The sequence below is a fragment of the Nomascus leucogenys genome, chromosome 14 (genome assembly GCF_006542625.1).
Source record: "Nomascus leucogenys isolate Asia chromosome 14, Asia_NLE_v1, whole genome shotgun sequence".
Classification (NCBI taxonomy): domain Eukaryota; kingdom Metazoa; phylum Chordata; class Mammalia; order Primates; family Hylobatidae; genus Nomascus; species Nomascus leucogenys.
Window position 1 is genome coordinate 68,547,569 of NC_044394.1, and position 21,862 is coordinate 68,569,430.

Genomic DNA, 21,862 nt, shown 5'->3' on the forward strand with positions numbered 1-21,862 from the left:
AAATATATAAAATGGACTATCTCAAGTCATCCATTCCATTGTGCATTCTGAGTTGTGAAAAAATATTCCAGTCCTTCTTGACATGAAACTCAAATTTCATTAAGGATCCATCAGTCATTCGAAGTTATTTTACCATCTTTCATCTTTTACCATGTCTCGAACACTACATATATCATACATTTGTTGCTAGGTATGTAAAACAGTTCATTCTTGATTTGTCTTTGAAATTACTTCTATCAGTCCTCGAGGCATGTTCTCTTATTTTATGTGCTGAGAGTTTTCATTCTGTGTCCATCATTCATACCAGTGGTGTTTCAGCCTTTATAGTATCTTCTCTTAAATTCAGTCCCAGCAGACTAGAAAGCTTTCATCCTTTTAAGCAAGGATTGGCCTAAATAACAGACTCATTGCAGTCATTTAAATATGTATTAAATGCTATAATCACCCACACACTTACCACTAGTCTTATATTTATAATTAGTTAACTAGGGCTGATTCCCCTAGACGAGGTTGAAGGGAGACATACTGACTTGTCCTCGTTTTCTTTTTATGATTTTTTTAAAATAACAAATTTTGTTGGCATGTGTGCCTACGTCATTTCCTTATAACAGTTTTGATATATAATTTACATACCATACAATTCACACATCTGAAGTACACAATTCAATTATTTTTAGTATATTCACAGAATCGATCAACCATTGCCACAGTGAATTTTAGAATATATGCATCACTCCAAAGGAAACCTCATTACCCATTAGTGGTCACTCTCTATTTCTTTCTGACCTACCTGTCCCTTCCCCCAACTATAGGCAACACTAATCTACTTTCTATCTCCATGGACTGGCCTGATATGTACATTTCACATAAATGGAAGCATACAATATACTTGGCTCTCAGTGTCTTGGGGGACTGGTTCCAGGACCACCCCAGCAAATACCAAAATCCACGGATACTCAAGTCCCTTATATAAAATGGCACAGTATTTGCATATAACCTACAAACATCCTCCTATATACTTTGTCATCTCTAAATTACTTTTAATACCTAATACAATGTAAATGCTATGTAAATAGCATTTATACTATATTGTTTAGAAAATAATGACCCAAAAAAGTCTATTCATCTGTAATATGGACACAAGCATTGTAGACCCTACTACATTTTTAATCTACAGTTGGTTGAATCCATGACTGTGGAACCCGAGGATACAGAAGGACTGTATGTGGTCCTTTATGACTGACTTTTGTTTATTTAACATAATGTTTTCAAGGTTCTTCTTCTATGTTGTAGCATAGCATTTTTAAAAGTTGGCAAATTATATTGGATATGCCTATTTTATTTGTCCATCTATTGATGGATATTTGGATTGCTTCCACTTTTTATCTATTATGAATAATGCTGCTATGGACATGCATGTACAAGTTTTTGTCTAGACATATGTTTTCATTTTTCTTTGGCACATACCTAGGAGTGGAATTGCTGGGTCATTAGCAACTTTATGTTTAACCTTTTGTGACAACATGAAGCAGTTTTCCAAAGCAACTTGTTACCCAATAACAATTTAATGTTAAATTTGGCTTTCTTCTGTGTCCTAGCCTCTTAAATTAATAGATGGGCCTTTCCATTATCATTATGACTGGACATTGTAAAGTACTTAAGGTAACACCCAGTTTTCTATTACTTGCCCTCAATTCCTTGAATCACTTGCCTTATTCCTTAAATAGCTAAAAGACATGTATGTGTTTTCAAAATCAAAAGAAAGGAATTCAGACAAATTAAATCTGATAATTAAAGGAATACTTTTAGAAAAGAGTTATAGAAGTGATCTTTTAACATATGCATTTTGTAGTTGTAGCAAAAGTTAACACACGGAGGTGTTTATTATCCTTAATAACCATTCTTGCTTTTTGAATGTTTTATACTTTTAAAATACAGAACATTTTTCCTAAATAATAAATTCCTATTTTAATTCAGTATTTGCAACCAGCTCTTCTTATGATAAATGAATTGTGTTATCATTTGAGTTTTATGGGACTTTGTTATATTGAAAAGTGTCACACCTACACCCTGCAGGAATTTAAGGCCGCACAAGTCATACGGCTAGCAGAGGTAACAAATTTTGTCTATAAGAATCAAAGCTTTTTTTCCTTATTTCTGATACTTTAGCATCACTAACTTTACATATTCAACGATATCTAGGTGACAGAACGCCTAGGAGAATTTCGAAATGAGGCAAAATATGTAGTCAGGAGGGCTTGTCGATTTGCTTTGCGTGCTGCAGGATTTGTTCCTGATGACTGTGCCTTTGGACCTTTTGAGGGTATGAAGGGGAAAGAACCTCAATATATCAGAAGTAGTGGCTTTCTAAAATTTCAGCCCTTTTTATTTGACTTTTCTTAAGTTTAAATAATGATTCTATGTTTGAATTGTTCCAAACATTTGATGGATATTATAAATTTAATATATTTTGTGGAAGGGAGGGAAATAGAAAATACTGCATGTTTCTCCCATTACTCCTGTTTGTATGTAGTATTTCTAAACTGGATACAGAATCTTCATTAATAAGAACTTTAGAGTGGACTCAGCATCTCTCTGCTTAAAAGTATGTCCAGCCTACTAGCACAGACAATAGGTTTGTTAAAATTAAGGGACTGGATTGACCTTAGTATTGACTTGGTTAGCATGTACTATAAAGGTTGACTAAATTGTAGGTAGAAAAGGAGGGTAAAGGTGTTCCTAGGAAAGAGGTAGCATAGTATACAGATCAAATCCTGTTAATGAGAATGTCAGTAAACTATCTACAATCTTGTTGAACTGAAATCCTTTGATGTAAACTTATTTTGGATAATTGGGCTGTTTTGCAGGTTTGAAATGCTTCGTGTACCAAAATATTTTGTTGTTTTTGAATTTTATTTATCTTTTCTTTGAATCATATTGAAAGAGATGGAACTTTTACACAAGTACACTTGTTGTTGTGCCTTCTGTTATTCTTAGGTTATCATGAAGTGCAGAGCAGTATAAGTTTCATTAATACGCCATATGAGTTGCCCACTTATGGAGACTCTAAGAAAATGACATATACACAACAGGCCATCAAAAGGCGTCATTGCATGAGGTTGACGTGGTAAGATTATTCTCATTTTCAAGAAAAATTGTAGTACCCATCTTAAGCTTTATTAAAAATTAAACCCCAGAAAGTGATGACTACGTTAATTTGCATAACTGGAGTAATATCACTATGTATATCAAAGCATCATGTTGTATACTTTAAGTACACACAATAAAAAATTAAAATGAAAGTAGAATCTTTTCTAGGACCCAAGTGATGTCTCACTTGAAAAAAAAAAATGGAACCCTTCACCACATTGTTTATGAATGGTGATGAGAAATTTGTGGGACATGGTAACCTGAATGTATGGCCCAGAAGACCACCTTTTCAAACTGCCACCAACCAAAGCAGCTCTGGGACTGTGATCTGGTAGAGATAGAGCATGAGGCCAAGGCCAAGAGCTCCTCTTTGATCTCTCTGGCTTTGTTTCCCTCTGGCCCAGCCTGGGTATGGAGACTTGCAGTACAGCAGACTCTGGCAGGGAGAAATCAGCCACACAGATTTATGGACCTCCTCAAGTGGGCCTGGAGGACTTGCTCCATCTTTTTGGTCACAAAAGAACTATAGGCAGCTGCATAACATCACAAAGGTGCACCCAGTCCCTAAAATGGGATTTGCCACTGGGAGCCAGAGAGAGAAATAGCCCTCCTAGGACCTCACCAGGGGACTCTCATTAGCACTAGCTCTGACACCTGCTTACCCAACTGGATCTTGACCTTGACTGTTCCAGAATTTGGATTTCCCATCATTCTAAAACCTCATGTCTTTGGAACTATAAAATACTGATTATTGTTATTCAGTGCTCACTGACTTAATCCAACTTTTGCCATTATGTAATACATCTTAACTGTATCTCAGTTTATATATGAAAATGTCTGTGTAGCAACAGAAATCAGTGAAGCAGTCTCTGAGGCTACCACAGTGGACCTAGAAGTATTAGAGGCCTTAGAGCTCCACTTGAGCAGAATAGAACTATTCTAAATGTCTTGCTGACTCAGTCTGCATTCTAAGTAAGCACTCGAGTAAGGAAACATAAAATTCAAACCTTTGGGTTAGCAGTTGCCATCAACATTTATTCAATAGCAAAGATTTTACACTTTTACTATTAGAATGCAAGTTACAGATGTTGTATGCATTAATTTCTCCTTTAAAGCATCTTTTAAAAAATATTATGGCCCTTTTAGCTAGAAAAACTAGATGCATTTTCCCTAACAGCTATATTACTCATTAAATATTCTATTGAAAAGTTAGAATATCTAACTGAATTAATGCTACATATTTGAATGTATTTGTGTTTTAAAAGGAAGAATATTTAAGGACAACTCTTCTGGACAGAACATTTCTGATATTGTGATATAATTAAATGGAAATTCAAGGAGAAATTATGATATTTTACATTTTAAATATTTGCTTTAGAGGCACTGTCAAAAATATGTAGTGATTATAAAAAACCGAAATTGTATTTGTTTTTTTCTTTTCAAGCTTTATTCGTCTAAACGACTATCTAATTGAGAACACAATGCACATCTTAACAGTAAATGCTGTTAATTCGCTTTTGAACCATCTCAATGACAAGCTAAAACGAACACCTTCAGCAGATGTCATTCAGAAATGGATTACTGAAGAGAAACCTGAAGTCCCTGATAAAAAGGTATACTCACACAAAATTAAGAATATTTTATTGGTCAGCATTTATTGAGGAGCGCAAACTACGCTCTATGAATTATGCTATTTTCTGTGCACTATAGTTCGTGGGGACATAAATGCTCCTTGTGGGCATAAACTGGCAAAGAGAAGCAGGAAAAGTGGTATAAATAAAAGAGATAAACAATAGTTTAGAGGTGAAAAGAAGCAAATTATTGTGCTTTGAGGGGATGGCCTTTTATGAGGATGTTGGTCTTAAAGACACAGAGTACTTTGAGATGTTTGGATGAAGTAGTACAAATTTGTGCATTCCAGCATAGCTAAAAGAAAGATCATATTATCTCATATTCAAATTTCCCAGTAAGTTTTGCCCTAGCTCCATCCTTAGTACTAATAGCTTCTTTCCAGAATACCTACATGCTCACCTCATTTCATCAAACCTCCTACCCTCACAGCTTAAATCTCCTGCTCCACAGAAAGCTAATTATGCAATACACGACCTGTTGCTCTCAGCCTGAGTTTCCCTTTCTTCCAAAAGTTAAATCATAGTCATGAACTCCTTTTCATAGCTTTCTCTCCTCCCCTATTCTGAATTTCTCCTTTTCATAAATAGTATCAAAATTTTAAAAGTCACATTTATTTTTCTATTCTAAAAGTAATTTATGCTAAGTGTACAAAATTAGGAAAACACAGAAATATACAAAGAAAAGCACCTTTGCTACCCAAAGATAATTACTTCAAAGGGGAAAAAAGATATTATACTTTCCTTACTGCTTTATCCCTTGCTTTTTCCTCTTAGCAATACACTATTATGAAATATTTCCCAAGTCAACATATATTTTTCCATGTGATATTCTCACAGAGAAATGTATAATTCTTGTAAATAATTTTCTATTATTGATCACATTCCCACTATTTCAAATAATGCTGCAAAGGGTATCCTTGTCTATATATTTTTCACACATTTCAGATTTTTCCCCTTAGAAAAAAATTCCTAGATGTAGAATTGAGTCAGAAATGTGCACATTTTTAAGGCTTTTGATACATACACACTGATGTATACTCTCCAGAAAGCTTTGTCAATTTACAGCAATGTTTAAGAATGAGCATTTAGGCCAGGCGTGGTGGCTCATGTTTGTAATCCCAGCACTTTGGGAGGCCAAGGCAGGTGGATCACCTGAGGTCAGGAGTTTGAGACCAGCCTGGCCAACATGGTGAAACGCTGTCTCTACTAAAACTACAAAAATTAGCCAGCCATGGTGGTGGGCGCCTATAATCCCAGCTACTCAGGAAGCTGAGGCAGGGGAATTGCCTCAACCCAGGAGACAGAGGTTGCAGTGAGCTGAGATCACGCCATTGCACTCCAGCCTGGGCTGGAGTTTTTTTGAAACTACATCTCAAAAAAAAAAAAAAAAGAATGATCATTTACCCACATACATACTAAATATTACCATTCATTTTAATCTGTGTCAGTAATATACAAAGTGGTATATCACTGCTTTCAAATGTTGTATTCTTCTAATTATGACCCCAGGGCAGGAATAAGGGCATGGGTCTAGGAATCAGAAATATCTGGGTTGAATTCTGGTCTGCCGCCTACTAGCTAGTATGATCTGGATGAAACATTCTACCTTCTCCAAATCCCATTTTCATCCTATGGGAACAATAATGGAACCTATTTAAGAAGGTTGGTGTGGAAATTACACAAATACCCAGCACTGTGCCTGGCACACAGTAAACTCTCTGCAAATGTTGTTACTGAATAAACTATTTTAAGGAAGAGAAGAATAAGGAGGTGAATTCATCATTTGTATTTTGCTTTCAAGAATTCTCAGATTATGCCCTTTGCCCATTTTTCTACTTAAGTATATTTGTATTTGAATATATTTCTATGTAAAGATTCATTAATATATTATTGGCATATATTCCTATTAAGTATATCAACTATAGTTCTATTCAAATATTATCAACTTTCTATCTTCTATATACATTATTGATATGTGTTCCCAGTTTATTGTTTGCCTTTCCATTTTGTTGGTAGTATTTTTACAAGGAGAAAAAGTTTACGTTGTTATGTAGTCTTTCAATATTTGCCTTTTTTTCTTTCTGTTCTTTATTATTCTCTGAAACACTTTCCACATGCCAAGATTAGGAATTCAGCTAAGTATATAAACTTCAGTTCACATGTCCCTTGTTTAGTTTGTTTTAGACCTTGATACTTGTGTCTTTATAACACTGTAAATATACTCATTTCAGGGGACCCTTGTGGTGGAAAACGAAGAAGAAGATGAATCTCTCATCCCCATGTTTCTCACGGAACTAATGTTGACAGTCCAGTCACTCCTCTTTGAGCCTTCTCTGGAAGACTTTCTGGTGTGTGTTTTTCATTTATTATCCACATGCAAGCACCTATTTGGAAAATGAAGCAGCTATTTTGCTGTCAATTGGTTGTCAGAATTGCAGTTGTCACCACTCCAAGATGATCATGAGAAAGAGAGAAAGCATTGTTTTGTCACAGCTTTACAGCTATATATAAACTATCTAAAAGTTTAGCACATCATCTTTAACTTGAGTCAGATTTGAGGCTTGGTAAGGTACAGGAAAACATTCTATACAAAATTTAACAGTGACTATAGGGATCCCTTTAAGGACAACTCAAGAGATCACTCTGTTGTGGATACCTTTTCCTTTCTTTTCTTTCTTTCTTTCTTTCTTTCTTTCTTTCTTTCTTTCTTTCTTTCTCTCTTTCTCTCTTTCTCTCTTTCTCTCTTTCTCCCTTTCTCCCTTTCTCCCTTTCTTCCTTTCTTTTCTCTCTTTCTTTTTTTTTGAAACGGGGACTCACTCTGTCACCCAGGCTGGAATGCAATGATGTGATCTTAGCTCGCTGCAGCCTCAATCTCCCAGGTTCAAGCAACCTCCCACCTCAGCCTCCTGAGTAGCTGGGACTACAGGTGTATGCCACCAGGCCTGGCTAATTTTTTTTTTTTTTTTTGTAGAGATGGGGCTTTGCCATGGTGGCCAGGCAGGTCTTGAACTCCGGGGCTCAAGTGATCCGCCTGTCTCTGCCTCCCAAAGTGCTGGCATTACAGGTGTGAACCACCATGCCCAGCCTGTAAATACCATTTGTGAAATATTTTTAAAGGTATGCTGGATCCAAGAGAATTGTGTTGTCTTAGTTATCCATAGCAGTGTAACAAGTTACCACAAAGTTAGCAGTTAGAAACATCCTTCATGAATCATCTCAGTTTCTGTAGGTCAGGAGCTTCACTGGCTACTCAGATTATCCTCTGTTTCAAGGTCTTGGTCTCCCTCAGGCTGCTGGAAGAATTCAGCTCTAAGCAACTGTAGAACTGAGATCCCCATTTCCTTGAGGGGTGTCAGCAAAGGACCACCCTACTTAGGTCCTAGAAACCATCTGTAGTTCCTTGCCATGTGGCCCACTCTCTAGGCAGTTTACACTATGGCCATTCACTTCTTCAAGGCCAGATGGACCATTCACTTAGGCAAGGCTCAATCCCTCTTTTAAGGGCTTTCACTTGATTCAGTCACATCCATCAAGGATAATCACTTTTGACTAACTCGAAAACAACTGAGTCGGGACCCTGCAATATCCCCCAACCTTTGCTGCATCACATAACCTAATCATGGGACTGGCATCCCATCATATTCACAACTCCCACCGATACTCAAGAGGAGGAGATTGAACAGCATGTGTACACAGGGGCAGGAATTTTGGGGGTCATCTTAGAATTCTGCCTACTACATTTGCATAGGTGCATAGGTTAGTAAACCAGTCAATGTCTGTATCTTCTGTTGTTAGCTGCTGTACTCTGATTCAAAGCACTAGTAATCAGGATCTCTAGATTTTAGTCTTGGCTTTACAATTAATAAGCTATAGGAAAACCGCTTCTGGGGTTCAGTTTCTGCATTTATATGATGAGAAGGCATATGAGTTCTAGCGTTGCTTCCTCCTCCGCAGTCTATGATTCTGTAATTTATGGGATAGGCAATTTGAAGGCATTTACAGTGACAAGCAGACTACTGAGGTCCCTGTGATTGGAAGCTTACTCAGGAGCTCCCATGCCAAGAGGCACTGGGCTGTCATGTCCCCTCCTGGCCATAAGACTCACGTCCTTCACATGGGACGCAGGTGTCCCGGACTGTAGATGACAAAAGGAGGCTCTCTCACAAGCAGCTGGCTGTCCTTTACCCCCCAAGGGGTGGGCCTCAAAAAACTAGATACCCTTCTCATTTCCTATTATAGGACCCTGTTCCCCACATGGGTATTTTTAACTTCTACACATGAAACATACATGGCCAAGCTCTGGGAATAATTAGCATGCTTGTCCATTCGTACCAACATAAGATTTTATTTCATATAACCCAAAATCAGCCAATAGAAGTACAAATAGGACTATCATTCATAAATTTTCTATTTTTCATTATTATTTTAGTCATTAGCCTTAATCATTCCCAATGATTCCAAACACACATACACATAGAGATTAATCTAAAGGAAAATTATATACCTAAGTCACGATCTCTTACTTTGCTCTTGCTTGGGTTACCTATGGTTTCCTAATACTTGATTCAATATATACTTTTGAATTCTAGTATTTCTTGCTGTGTGAGACAAACCTCCATTGCATTTTATTCTGTTTACTGCTTCTGCCTCTTGAAATAGACTCCTCCTTTGGTTTAATTGAAATAGACTCCTCCTTTGGTTTCTATTTCTGTAGCAACATTTTTTCCTTCTCAGTCATCTTTCCAAGAGCCTCTTTTTTATCTGATCCTTGATTCTTGCTATCCTTAAGGGCTTCCTCCCCTTCACACCCTACAGTTCTTTCTGGGTGCTCTTTTCTGTGCCAAGAATGCAGACATAGACATATATTTATATCTATATCTACCTATCTATATCTCTACCTATATCTGTATGTCTATATCTATAGATCCAATACTTTTCTTTTAAGCCCCACTCATGGTCATCTGGAGATCTTCACCTGAATGTCCCACAGTTAACTTCAATTCACCAATATGAATTGAACTTATCAATTTCTTCGAAAACTTGCTCCTCCCTCCCTATCTCCATCTCAATGAAAGGTGCCCAAGACAGCAATCTGGGAGTTCTCCTAGATGCCCAGATGCCCAAGCCAGCAATCTGGGAGTTCCCCTAGAGTCTCCCTTACCTCGTTGAGATCAGGTCGTCAGCTCTTGTGTGATGAACCATGGTTGCACCCACTCTGCCCTCCATCAGGACCTCATCATCTCTCTTCTGGCCTGCTGAAATAGTCTGCTCTGATCTGCCTGCCTCTCTCCCTTCTAATCCATTTTCCACATTACTGACAGCAAGATTATTCTCATAAGCAAATCTAATCATGTCCCTTTCCTGCTTAAAATTTCTCCATTGCCTGTAGTAGCATCTTTCACAAGATGTTCTGTGAGTTGTTGATAAGCATTCCAGGAGAAAGGGGGTTGTGATATACATTTGTATATTAACAGATATAAAAAATCCTGTTTAGCAGGTCCTGAGAAAATTCCTGTTCAACTTCATGTAACTCAAGATTTCTTCTCAAATTTACCTTGGAAGTTGGGACCCTTTATCCTCTGGGTAGTCCCCAGTCACAGTTTGGGGATTGCTGGCCCGTGGGCTAACACTGGTATCATGCACAAGGCCTTTCATGAAGGGGCTGACTGCATCTGCAGAGTATCCTATTTCTGCACTGTAGCGCTGATGCTCCAGTACCTAAATGACTCACCTGCCTGCCCCCTTGGGCCCCACACACAATGACTTAGCAAGGATTATACTGTTGTCTGATACACTTGACAAGCTCCTCTTCATCTTTTGAGACTCATTTAAAGACTTACCTTTTCTTTATCTCATTTTCTCTAATTAGAGAAAATTAACATTTTTATATGCTTCTGTTCAGTCTTGTTTTAGTGCATGCTGATATGCTGACATACCTAACTTACCGTGAGGTTATGTACAGAGATAGATATAGATACATGTTTACATTGAGATATTATATACCAGTTTTATATCCTGCTCACTCTCTTTTATTCAAACTTAACGTTATATCATAAACTTTTTCTCATGTCATTAAATTTTTGGGAGATGCCATTTTGTAAGGATATGTAATTTTCCATTGTTTAAAAGCACCAGAACTTACATAACTATACTTCTACTTTTGAACACTTAAGTATTTCTCTAGTTATTAATACAAGAAATACTGCAGTGATTGTCCTTGCACATAAATCTTTGTTTACATGTCTACTTTTCCCATAGATTAGCTTTCTGGAATATAAATTACATCTCAAAGAATGTAAACTTTGAACCCTCCCTTTAAATTTTCCCATAGACTTCCTTGGCTTTCCTTCCATTGTGACCTGCTAGTGTTTTGTTCACACTTCAAATGTAGAACTCATCACCATGTGTTGCAATTTTTGTGTATCTCTCAATTAGAAAACATATGTCCTGAAGGTAGGGCCATGTCTTTTGATTTGTCATATACTCAGAATCAGCACAATACCTAGCCTGGTTGAATAAATTATTCTTATTTATTTTAGCATTTCATAAAATTCAAAAATATTTATAAATATACGCGTTTACATTTATGTTTATGCTTTTCTCTTTAACAGGATGGTATTTTGGGTGCAGTTAATCATTGTCAAAACACTGTGTTATCGTTTCCTAATCTCGTGCCTGATTCGTATTTTGATGCTTTCACCAGCCCTTACATTAACAACAAACTTGAAGAAAAAACCTGTGGAACTGGGCCAAGTTTAGCAGCAGTATTCAAGGATGATAGGAATTTTCACACAATTATTTCTCAAATAAAGGTATATTTACTCTGACTAAAACTATTTTATAATATTCTCAATTTTTATGAAATTAAGTAATATGTATTTTTTCTTTCTTATCTTTAAATGTTCTATATGTGAAAATTGGCATGTGCCTAAATCTCTAAATGGTAAAATTTGAAAGTAATATTTTTTCTCTAGAAATTGTCCTGTTAAGCATGAAATAATTTTTTAAAAGCATTAAAATAGGGCCTGGCACAGTGGCTCACACCTGTAATCCCAGCACTTTGGGAGAATGAGGCAGGTGGATCACGAGGTCAGGAGATCGAGACCATCCTGACTAACACAGTGAAACCCCATCTCTACTAAAAAATACAAAAAAATTAGCCATGCGTGGTGGCAGGTGCCTGTAGTCCCAACTTGGGAGGCTGAGGTAGGAGAATGGCGTGAACCCAGGAGGCAAACTTGCAGTGAGCTGAGATCGCACCACTGCACTCCAGCCTGGGCGACAGAGTGAGACTCCATCTAAAAAAAAAAAAAAGCATTAAAATATCTGGAGAAACAGTTACTTATCATTAGCAATCCATTGATCCACATGCATGTGTTTTTGGGGAAGTAATCCTGGCTGTTGAGGATGCTGAGACACAGGCAGAGCCAGGGTGACTCACCAGCCAACACAATTTCTTTTACTAAAGTCATTTCTTCATTACATGTTTAATGTTTTATTAAAACAAAAACATGGTGTTTCACTATTTTGGGCCATAGCCACTCAAATGCAAGCACTAACTAAAGCATGTTTGAAGACTTTGAAAATAGTATATTCTACACATAAAATTTTTGTCTTACTTGTCCCAGTTTTTAAACTCAAAAGCTCACTTATTGAGGTGATCGATGTGAGAAGGTAAAGAAACAAGCATTATTCCTTGGCTTGCTTCTCTCCTACATTTCTGGGTAACCTAATCTCCTGTATGGAAAAATGGGAATGCAGCCCTCAACATACTGCAAATGCCTTTTCTTCTTGATGCCAAAACGATACTGTAATTTTCAAACTTAAAATTTACCCATTTGTCAGTCATAAATATCCGTTATATATACATTCCTATGTAACTTGAAATTAGCATAGTGTTTCAATCTCTTTATTTCATCAAGATATGGTTGTAACTGTCATGGTATGATTTTAAAAGCTCTTATTATTTTGAGATACGTCCCATCAGTACCTAATTTATTGAGAGTTTTTAGCATGAAGCGTTGTTGAATTTTGTCAAAGGCCTTTTCTGCATCTATTGAGATAATCATGTGGTTTTTGTCTTTGGTTCTGTTTATATGCTGTATTACATTTATTGATTTGCGTATGTCAAGCCAGCCTTGCATCCCAGGGATGAAGCCCACTTGATCATGGCGGATAAGCTTTTTCATGTGCTGCTGGATTCGGTTTGCCAGTATTTTATTGAGGATTTTTGCGTCAATGTTCATCAGGATATTGGTCTGAAATTCTCTTTTTTGATTGTGTCTCTGCCAGGCTTTGGTATCAGGATGATGCTGGCCTCCTAAAATATGTTAGGGAGGATTCCCTCTTTTTCTATCAATTGGAATAGTTTCAGAAGGAATGGTACAAGTTCCTCCTTGTACCTCTGGTAGAATTCAGCTGTGAATCCATCAGGTCCTGGACCCTTTTTGGTTGGTAAGCTATTGATTATTGCCTCAATTTCTGTTATTGGTCTATTCAGAGATTCAACTTCTTCCTGGTTTAGTCTTGGGAGGGTGTATTTGTTGAGGAATTTATCCATTTCTTCTAGATTTTCTAGTTTATTTGTGTAGAGGTGTTTGTAGTATTCTCTGATGGTAGATTGTATTTCTGTGGGATCAGTGGTGATATCCCCTTTATCATTTTTTATTGCGTCTATTTGATTCTTTTCTGTTTTCTTCTTTATTAGTCTTGCTAGCGGTCTATCAATTTTGTTGATGTTTTCAAAAAACCAGCTCCTGGATTCATTGATTTTTGAAGGGTTTTTTGTGTCTCTATTTCCTTCAGTTCTGCTCTAATCTTAGTTATTTCTAGCCTTCTGCTAGCTTTTGAATGTGTTTGCTCTTGCTTTTCTAGTTCTTTTAATTGTGATGTTAGTGTGTCAATTTTGGATCTTTCCTGCTTTCTCTTATGGGCATTTAGTGGTATAAATTTCCCTCTACACACTGCTTTGAATGTGTCCCTGAGATTCTGGTGTGTTGTGTCTTTGTTCTCATTGGTTTCAAAGAACATCTTTATTTCTGCCTTCATTTTGTTATGTACCCAGTAGTCATTCAGGAGCAGGTTGTTCAGTTTCCATGTAGTAGAGCGGTTTTGAGTGAGTTTCTTAATCCTGAGTTCTAGTTTGATTGCACTGTGGTCTGAGAGACAGTTTGTTATAATTTCTGTTCTTTTACATTTGCTGAGGAGAGCTTTACTTACAACTATGTGGTCAATTTTGGAATAGGTGTGGTGTGGTGCTGAAAAAAATGTATATTCTGTTGATGTGGGGTGGAGAGTTCTATAGATGTCTATTAGGTCCACTTGGTGCAGAGCTGAGTTCAATTCCTGGGTATCCTTTTTAACTTTCTGTCTCATTGATCTGTCTAATGTTGACAGTGGGGTATTAAAATCTCCCATTATGATTGTGTGGGAGTCTAAGTCTCTTTGTAGGTCACTCAGGACTTGTTTTATGAATCTGGGTGCTCCTGTATTGGGTGCATATATATTTAGGATAGTTAGCTCTTCTTGTTGAATTGATCCCTTTACCATTATGTAATGGCCTTCTTTGTCCCTTTTGATCTTTGTTGGTTTAAAGTCTATTTTATCAGAGACTAGGATTGCAACCCCTGCCTTTTTTTGTTTTCCATTTGCTTGGTAGATCTTCCTCCACCCTTTATTTTGAGTCTATGTGTGTCTCTGCATGTGAGATGGGTTTCCTGAATATAGCACACTGATGGGTCTTGACTCCTTATCCAATTTGGCAGTCTGTGTCTTTTAATTGGAGCATTTAGCCCATTTACATTTAAAGTTAATATTGTTATGTGTGAATTTGATCCTGTCATTATGATGTTAGCTGGTTATCTTGCTCGTTAGTTGATACTCTTTCTTCCTAGCCTCGATGGTCTTTACAATTTGGCATGTTTTTGCAGAGGCTGGTACCAGTTGTTCCTTTCCATGTTTAGTGCTTCCTTCAGGGGCTCTTTTAGGGCAGGCCTGGTGGTGACAGAACCTCTCAGCATTTGCTTGTCTGTAAAGTATTTTATTTCTTCTTCACTTTTGAAGCTTAGTTTGGCTGGATATGAAATTCTGGGTTGAAAATTCTTTTCTTTAAGAATGTGGAATATTGGCCCCCACTCTCTTCTGGCTTGTAGAGTTTCTGCTGAGAGATCAGCTGTTAGTCTGATGGGCTTCCCTTTGTGGGTAACCCGACCTTTCTCTCTGGCTGCCCTTAACATTTTTTCCTTCATTTCAACTTTGGTGAATCTGACAATTATGTATCTTGGAGTTGCTCTTCTCGAGGAGTATCTTTGTGTTGTTCTCTGTATTTCCTGAATCTGAATGTTGGCCTGCCTTGCTAGATTGGGGAAGTTCTCCTGGATAATATCTTGCAGAGTGTTTTCCAACTTGGTTCCATTCTCCCCGTCACTTTCAGGTACACCAATCAGACGTAGATTTGGTCTTTTCACATAGTCCCATATTTCTTGGAGGCTTTGTTCGTTTCTTTTTATTCTTTTTTCTCTAAACTTCCCTTCTCGCTTCATTTCATTCAATTGATCTTCCATCACTGATACCCTTTCTTCCAGTTTATCACAACGGCTACTGAGGCTTCTGCATTCTTCACGTAGTTCTTGAAACTTGGCTTTCAGCTGCATCAGCTCCTTCAAGCACTTCTCTGCATTGGTTATTTTAGTTATACATTCGTCTAATTTTTTTTCAAAGTTTTTAACTTCTTTTTTTTTTTTATTATACTTTAGGTTTTAGGGTACATGTGCACAATGTGCAGGTTTGTTACATATGTATCCATGTGCCATGTGATTTCCTGCACCCATTAACTCGTCATTTAGCATTAGGTATATCTCCTAATGCTGTCCCTCCCCCCTCCCCCCACCCCACAACAGTCCCCGGAATGTGATGTTCCCCTTCCTGTGTCCATGAGTTCTCATTGTTCAATTCCCACCTATGAGTGAGAACATGCGGTGTTTGGTTTTTTGTCCTTGCGATAGTTTACTGAGAATGATGTTTTCCAGTTTCATCCATGTCCCTACAAAGGACACGAACTCATCATTTTTTATGGCTGCATAGTATTCCATGGTGTGTATGTGCCACATTTTCTTAATCCAGTCTATCGTTGTTGGACATTTGGGTTGGTTCCAACTCTTTGCTATTGTGAATAGTGCCGCAATAAACATACGTGTGCATGTGTCTTTATAGCAGCACGATTTATAGTCCTTTGGGTATATACCCAGTAATGGGATGGCTGGGTCAAATGGTATTTCTAGTTCTAGATCCTTGAGGAATCGCCACACTGACTTCCACAATGGTTGAACTAGTTTACAGTCCCACCAACAGTGTAAAAGTGTTCCTATTTCTCCACATCCTCTCCAGCACCTGTGAACATTCCATGCTCATGGGTTGGAAGAATCAATATCGTGAAAATGGCCATACTGCCCAAGGTAATTTATAGATTCAATGCCATCCCCATCAAGCTACCAATGACTTTCTTCACAGAATTGGAAAAAACTACTTTAAAGTTCATATGGAACCAAAAAAGAGCCCGCATCGCCAAGTCAATCCTAAGCCAAAAGAACAAAGCTGGAGGCATCACGCTACCTGACTTCAAACTATACTACAAGGCTACAGTAACCAAAACAGCATGGTACTGGTACCACAACAGAGATATAGATCAATGGAACAGAACAGAGCCCTCAGAAATGATGCCGCATATCTACAACTATCTGATCTTTGACAAACCTGACAAAAACAAGAAATGGGGAAATGATTCCCTATTTAATAAATGGTGCTGGGAAAACTGGCTAGCCATATGTAGAAAGCTGAAACTGGATCCCTTCCTTACACCTTATACAAAAATTAATTCAAGATGGATTAAAGACTTAAATGTTAGACCTAAAACCATTAAAATCCTACAAGAAAACCTAGGCAATACCATTCAGTACATAGGTGTGGGCAAGGACTTCATGTCTAAAACACCAAAAGCAATGGCAACAAAAGCCAAAATTGACAAATGGGATCTAATTAAACTAAAGAGCTTCTGCACAGCAAAAGAAACTACCATCAGAGTGAACAGGCAACCTACAGAATGGGAGAAAATTTTTGCAACCTACTCATCTGACAAAGGGCTAATATCCAGAATCTACAATGAACTCAAACAAATTTACAAGAAAAAAACAAACAACCCCATCAAAAAGTGGGCAAAGGACATGAACAGACACTTCTCAAAAGAAGACATTTATGCAGCCAAAAAACACATGAAGAAATGCTCATCATCACTGGCCATCAGAGAAATGCAAATCAAAACCACAGTGAGATACCATCTCACACCAGTTAGAATGGCCATCATCAAAGTTTTTAACTTCTTTGCCATTGGTTTGAATTTCCTCCTTTAGCTCGGAGTAGTTTGATCATCTGAAGCCTTCTTCTCTCAACTCATCAAAATCATTCTCCATCCAGCTTTGTTCCATTGCTGGTGAGGAACTGCGTTCCTTTGGAGGAGGAGAGGCACTCTGCTTTTTAGAGTTTCCAGTTTTTCTGCTCTGTTTTCTCCCCATCTTTGTAGTTTTTTTCTACTTTTGGTCTTTGATGATGGTGATGTACAGATGGGTTTTTGGTGTGGGTGTCCTTTCTGCTTGTTAGTTTTTCTTCTAACAGACAGGACCCTCAGCTGCAAGTCTGTTGGAGTTTGCTAGAGGTCCACTCCAGACCCTGTTTGGCTGGGTGTCAGCAGCAGTGGCTGCAGAACAGCGGATTTTCATGAACCGCAAATTCAGCTGTCTGATCATTCCTCTGGAAGTTTTGTCTCAGAGGAGTACCCGACCGAGTGAGGTGTCAGTCTGTCCCTACTGGGGGGTGCCTCCCAGTTAGGCTGCTCAGGGGTCAGGGACCCACTTTAGGAGGCAGTCTGCCCATTCTCAGATCTCAAGCTGCATGCTGGGAGAACCACTACTCTCTTCAAAGCTGTCAGACAGGGACATTGAAGTCTACAGAGGTTACTGCTGACTTTTTGTTTGTCTGTGCCCTGCCCCCAGAGGTGGAGCCTACAAAGGCAGGCAGGCCTCCTTGAGCAGTGGTGGGCTCCACCCAGTTCAAGCTTCCGGGCTGCTTTGTTTACCTAAGCAAGCCTGGGCAATGGCGGGTGCCCCTCCCCCAGCCTCACTGCCGCCTTGCAGTTTGATCTCAGACTGCTGTGCTAGCAATCAGCGAGACTCTGTGGGTGTAGGATCCTCCGAGCCAGGTGCGGGACACAATCTCCTGGTGTGCCGTTTTCCAAGCCCATTGGAAAAGCACAGTATTAGGGGGGGAGTGACCCAATTTTCCAGGTGCCATCTGTCACCCCTTTCTTTGACTAGGAAAGGGAACTCCCTGACCCCTTGCACTTCCCGAGTGAGGCAATGCCTCGCCCTGCTTCGGCTCATGCACGGTGCGCTGCACCGACTGTCCTGCACCCACTGTTTGGCACTCCCTAGTGAGATGAACCCGGTACCTCAGATGGAAATGCAGAAATCACCCGTCTTCTGCATCGCTCACACTGGGAGCTGTAGACCGGAGCTGTTCCTATTCAGCCATCTTGGCTCCACCCCTAAAATATATAGTATTTCAAATCACTGAAACAAATATGAATTTTTCATAAATGTAGCTGGTACAACTGAATAGCTATTTGGATAAAGATAAAATTAGATCTATGGTTCACATTCTACACACCAATATATAGATTAGGCATCTAAAAATAAAATAAAACTGTAAGTAAAGATGGACAAATTATTTTATGCTTTGTTCATAAAAAGCGTTATCTAACTATGACTTAAAAATCTGGGTGCAAGAATAGAATGAATTGATAAATTTGATTACACAACAAATAAATCTTTTGCAAGGAAAAATTGTAAACAAAGTAAAAATACACTTATAAACAGAGAGAACCTATTTGTATTACATATTATAGCTAAGGGCTAATATTTCTAATACTAGAAAGAGGGGAAACCAAAACCAAGTAGAAAAATGGTCAAAACACATTCTTCACAGAAATAGAAAAAAACTGCTTTAAAATTCATATGGAACCAAAAAAGAGCCTGTATAGCCAAGACAATCCTAATCAAAAAGAACAAAGCTGGAAGCATCACAGCACTCAACTTCAAACTATACTACAAGGCTACCATAACCAAAACAGCATGGTACTGGTACAAAAGCAGACATGTAGACCAATGGCACAAAATGGAGATCTCAGAAATAAAACTGCACAACCATCTGATCTTCAACAAACCTAACAAAAACAATCAACAGGGAAAGGATTCCCTATTTAATAAATGGTGCTGGGAGAACTGGCTAGCCATATGCAGAAAATTGAAACTGGACCCCTTCCTTACACCTTATACAAAAATTAACTCAAGATGGATTAAAAATTTAAATGTAAAACCCAAAACTATAAAAACCATAGAAGAAAATCTAGGCAATACCATTCAGGACATAGGCATGGACAAAGATCTCATGACAAAACATCAAAAGCAATTGCAACAAAAGCAAAAATTGACAAATGGGATTTAATTAAACTAAAGAGCTTCTGTACAACAAAAGAAACTATCATCAGAGTGAACAGACAACCTACAGAATAGGAAAAATTTTTGCAATACCTGGGCAAAGGACACGAACACACATTTCTCAAAAGAAGACATTTATGTGGCATATATATATATATAATATAATATATTATGTGGCATATGTATATGTATATATATATATATATATATATATATATGTATATATATATATACATATATATATACACATATGTATATGTGTATATATATATATATGTATATATATATATATATATATATATATATATATATATATATAAATTCAGGCCGGGCGCGGTGGCTCACGCTTGTAATCCCAGCACTTTGGGAGGCCGAGGCGGGCAGATCACGAGGTCAGGAGATGAAGACCACAGTGAATCCCCGTCTCTACTAAAAATACAAAAAATTAGCCGGGCGTGGTGGCGGGCGCCTGTAGTCCCAGCTACTCGGAGAGGCTGAGGCAGGAGAATGGCGTGAACCTGGGAGGCGGAGCTTGCAGTGAGCCGAGATCGCACCACTGCACTCCAGCCTGGGCGACAGAGCAAGACTCCGTCTCAAAAAAAAAAATTCAACATCACTGATCATTAGCGAAATGCAAATCAAAACCACAAGGAGATACCATCTCACACCAGTCAGAATGGCAATTATTCAAACGTTAAGAAACAACAGATGATGATGAGGCTGTGGAGGAATAGGAATGCTTTTTACGCTGTTGGTGAAATTAGTTCAACCATTGTGGAAGACACTGTGGTGATTCCTCAAAGACCTAGGACCAGAAATACCATTTGACCCAGAAATCTCATTACTGGGTATATACCCAAAGGAAAATTCATTCTATTATAAAGATATATGCATACACATATTCATTGCAGCACTATTCACAATCACAAAGACATGGAATCAATCCAAATGCCCATAAGTGATAGACTGGATAAAGAAAACATGATATATATACACCGTGGAATACTATGCAGCCATAAAAAAGAATGAGATAATGTCCTTTGCAGTGACATGATGGAGCTGGAAGCCATTATCCTCTGCAAACTAACACAGAAACAGAAAACACCATGTATTCTCACTTATAAGTGGAAGCTGAACAATGAGAACACATGGACACAGGGAGGAGAACAACACACACTGGGACCCATCAGGGTGTGTGGGGAGGGAGGACAACAGGATAAATAGCAAATACATGTGGGGCTTAATACCTAGGTGATGGGATGATAGGTGCTGCAAACCACCATGGCATACATTTACCTATGTAACAAACCTGCACATCCTATCCTGCACATGCATCCTGGAACTTAAAATTTAATTTAATTTAATTTAAAAAAAAGAAAAATGGTCAAAACTTATGATAAAATATTCACTAAACATAGCATCTAAGCATATGAAAAGATAGTCTACTCATAAGATAAATGCGAATTAAAACTGAGATATAATTTCTCAACTATCAGATTAGCAAAATTAAAAAGTATACCAACACTTTCTGGTGATTACCCTATGGGTAAACAAACGCTCTCACATTAAGCTTGTGGGAATGCAAAAAATAAAAGAACATTTTGCAAAACAAAACTATACATGCATTTAACTTTTGATCCAACAATACAACCTTTAAAGTGTATCCAAAAAATACGTTTTCAACAATACATAAGTACATATGCACTAGATTACTTATTGCAGCATTATTTATGACTGCAAAATATTGAAAACTACCAAAATAGCCATGTATAGAAAAATTATTGAATAATCTGTGGTATATCTACGCAAAGGAATACTATGTGGCTGAATAAATGGATGAAGAAGTTGGTTATTAATTAATATAGAGTGATTTCCAGGATATATTGTTAGATGGAAAAGGCAAAGTACAAAAGAATATCTATAGTATACTACTGTTTATGTCACAAGTAGGAAGGAAAGAGAGATAAACCATAAACTAAGGAAATTAGTTACCTAGAGGAGGTAATGTGAATGGTGTAGGAAGGGTGAGGATGGTGGGTAAGAAGTGAAAAAAATGGGGAAGTGACTATTTTCTGAGTATAACTTTTAATATAGTTCTTAAAAAAATCAACAAAATGGAGAGCAAAACCCTAAAACAAAATACAAACAAAAAGAAATAAACCCACATGTATTTCAAGTGAAATACATAACCCCACTAAAGGGATGGGGGAAAATAACTAACCCAAGTAACTTTTGAGCACAGTATTTTGGCCATGTACCCTGAGGATGAAAAACCACCATAACTGCAGCAAATAATGAACTCTGGTTAGTAGGTTTGTTTTTTGCAGTGGTATTAGTGTATTAGCAATGTTGAAACTACTTTCTGTGTATTTTATTTAGATTTGAGCAAAATAAATAAATATATTGTGAATGATGAGATGAGGTTACTCATCCTCAGAAAGGGAGTAGATTTGTTTAGGCCTGACAAAAGGCAAAGAAAGATTGAGATATTTTCCCAGATTAAAGAAAACCAGCCAGGCGCAGTGGCTCATGCCT

General features: G+C 37.8%; 1 protein-coding gene across 1 annotated transcript in view; it reads left to right on the forward strand.

The window, feature by feature from the left end:
* DNAH6 (dynein axonemal heavy chain 6) overlaps positions 1–21,862 on the forward strand; it is a 354,720-nt gene that overhangs the window by 81,485 nt on the left and 251,373 nt on the right. Inside the window, exons 6-11 of the mRNA XM_030828117.1 lie at positions 1,978–2,112; positions 2,203–2,323; positions 2,998–3,127; positions 4,595–4,763; positions 7,013–7,129; positions 11,393–11,593. Of these exons, the coding sequence (XP_030683977.1) occupies positions 1,978–2,112; positions 2,203–2,323; positions 2,998–3,127; positions 4,595–4,763; positions 7,013–7,129; positions 11,393–11,593 (873 nt within the window). The remainder of the gene's footprint in view (positions 1–1,977; positions 2,113–2,202; positions 2,324–2,997; positions 3,128–4,594; positions 4,764–7,012; positions 7,130–11,392; positions 11,594–21,862) is intronic.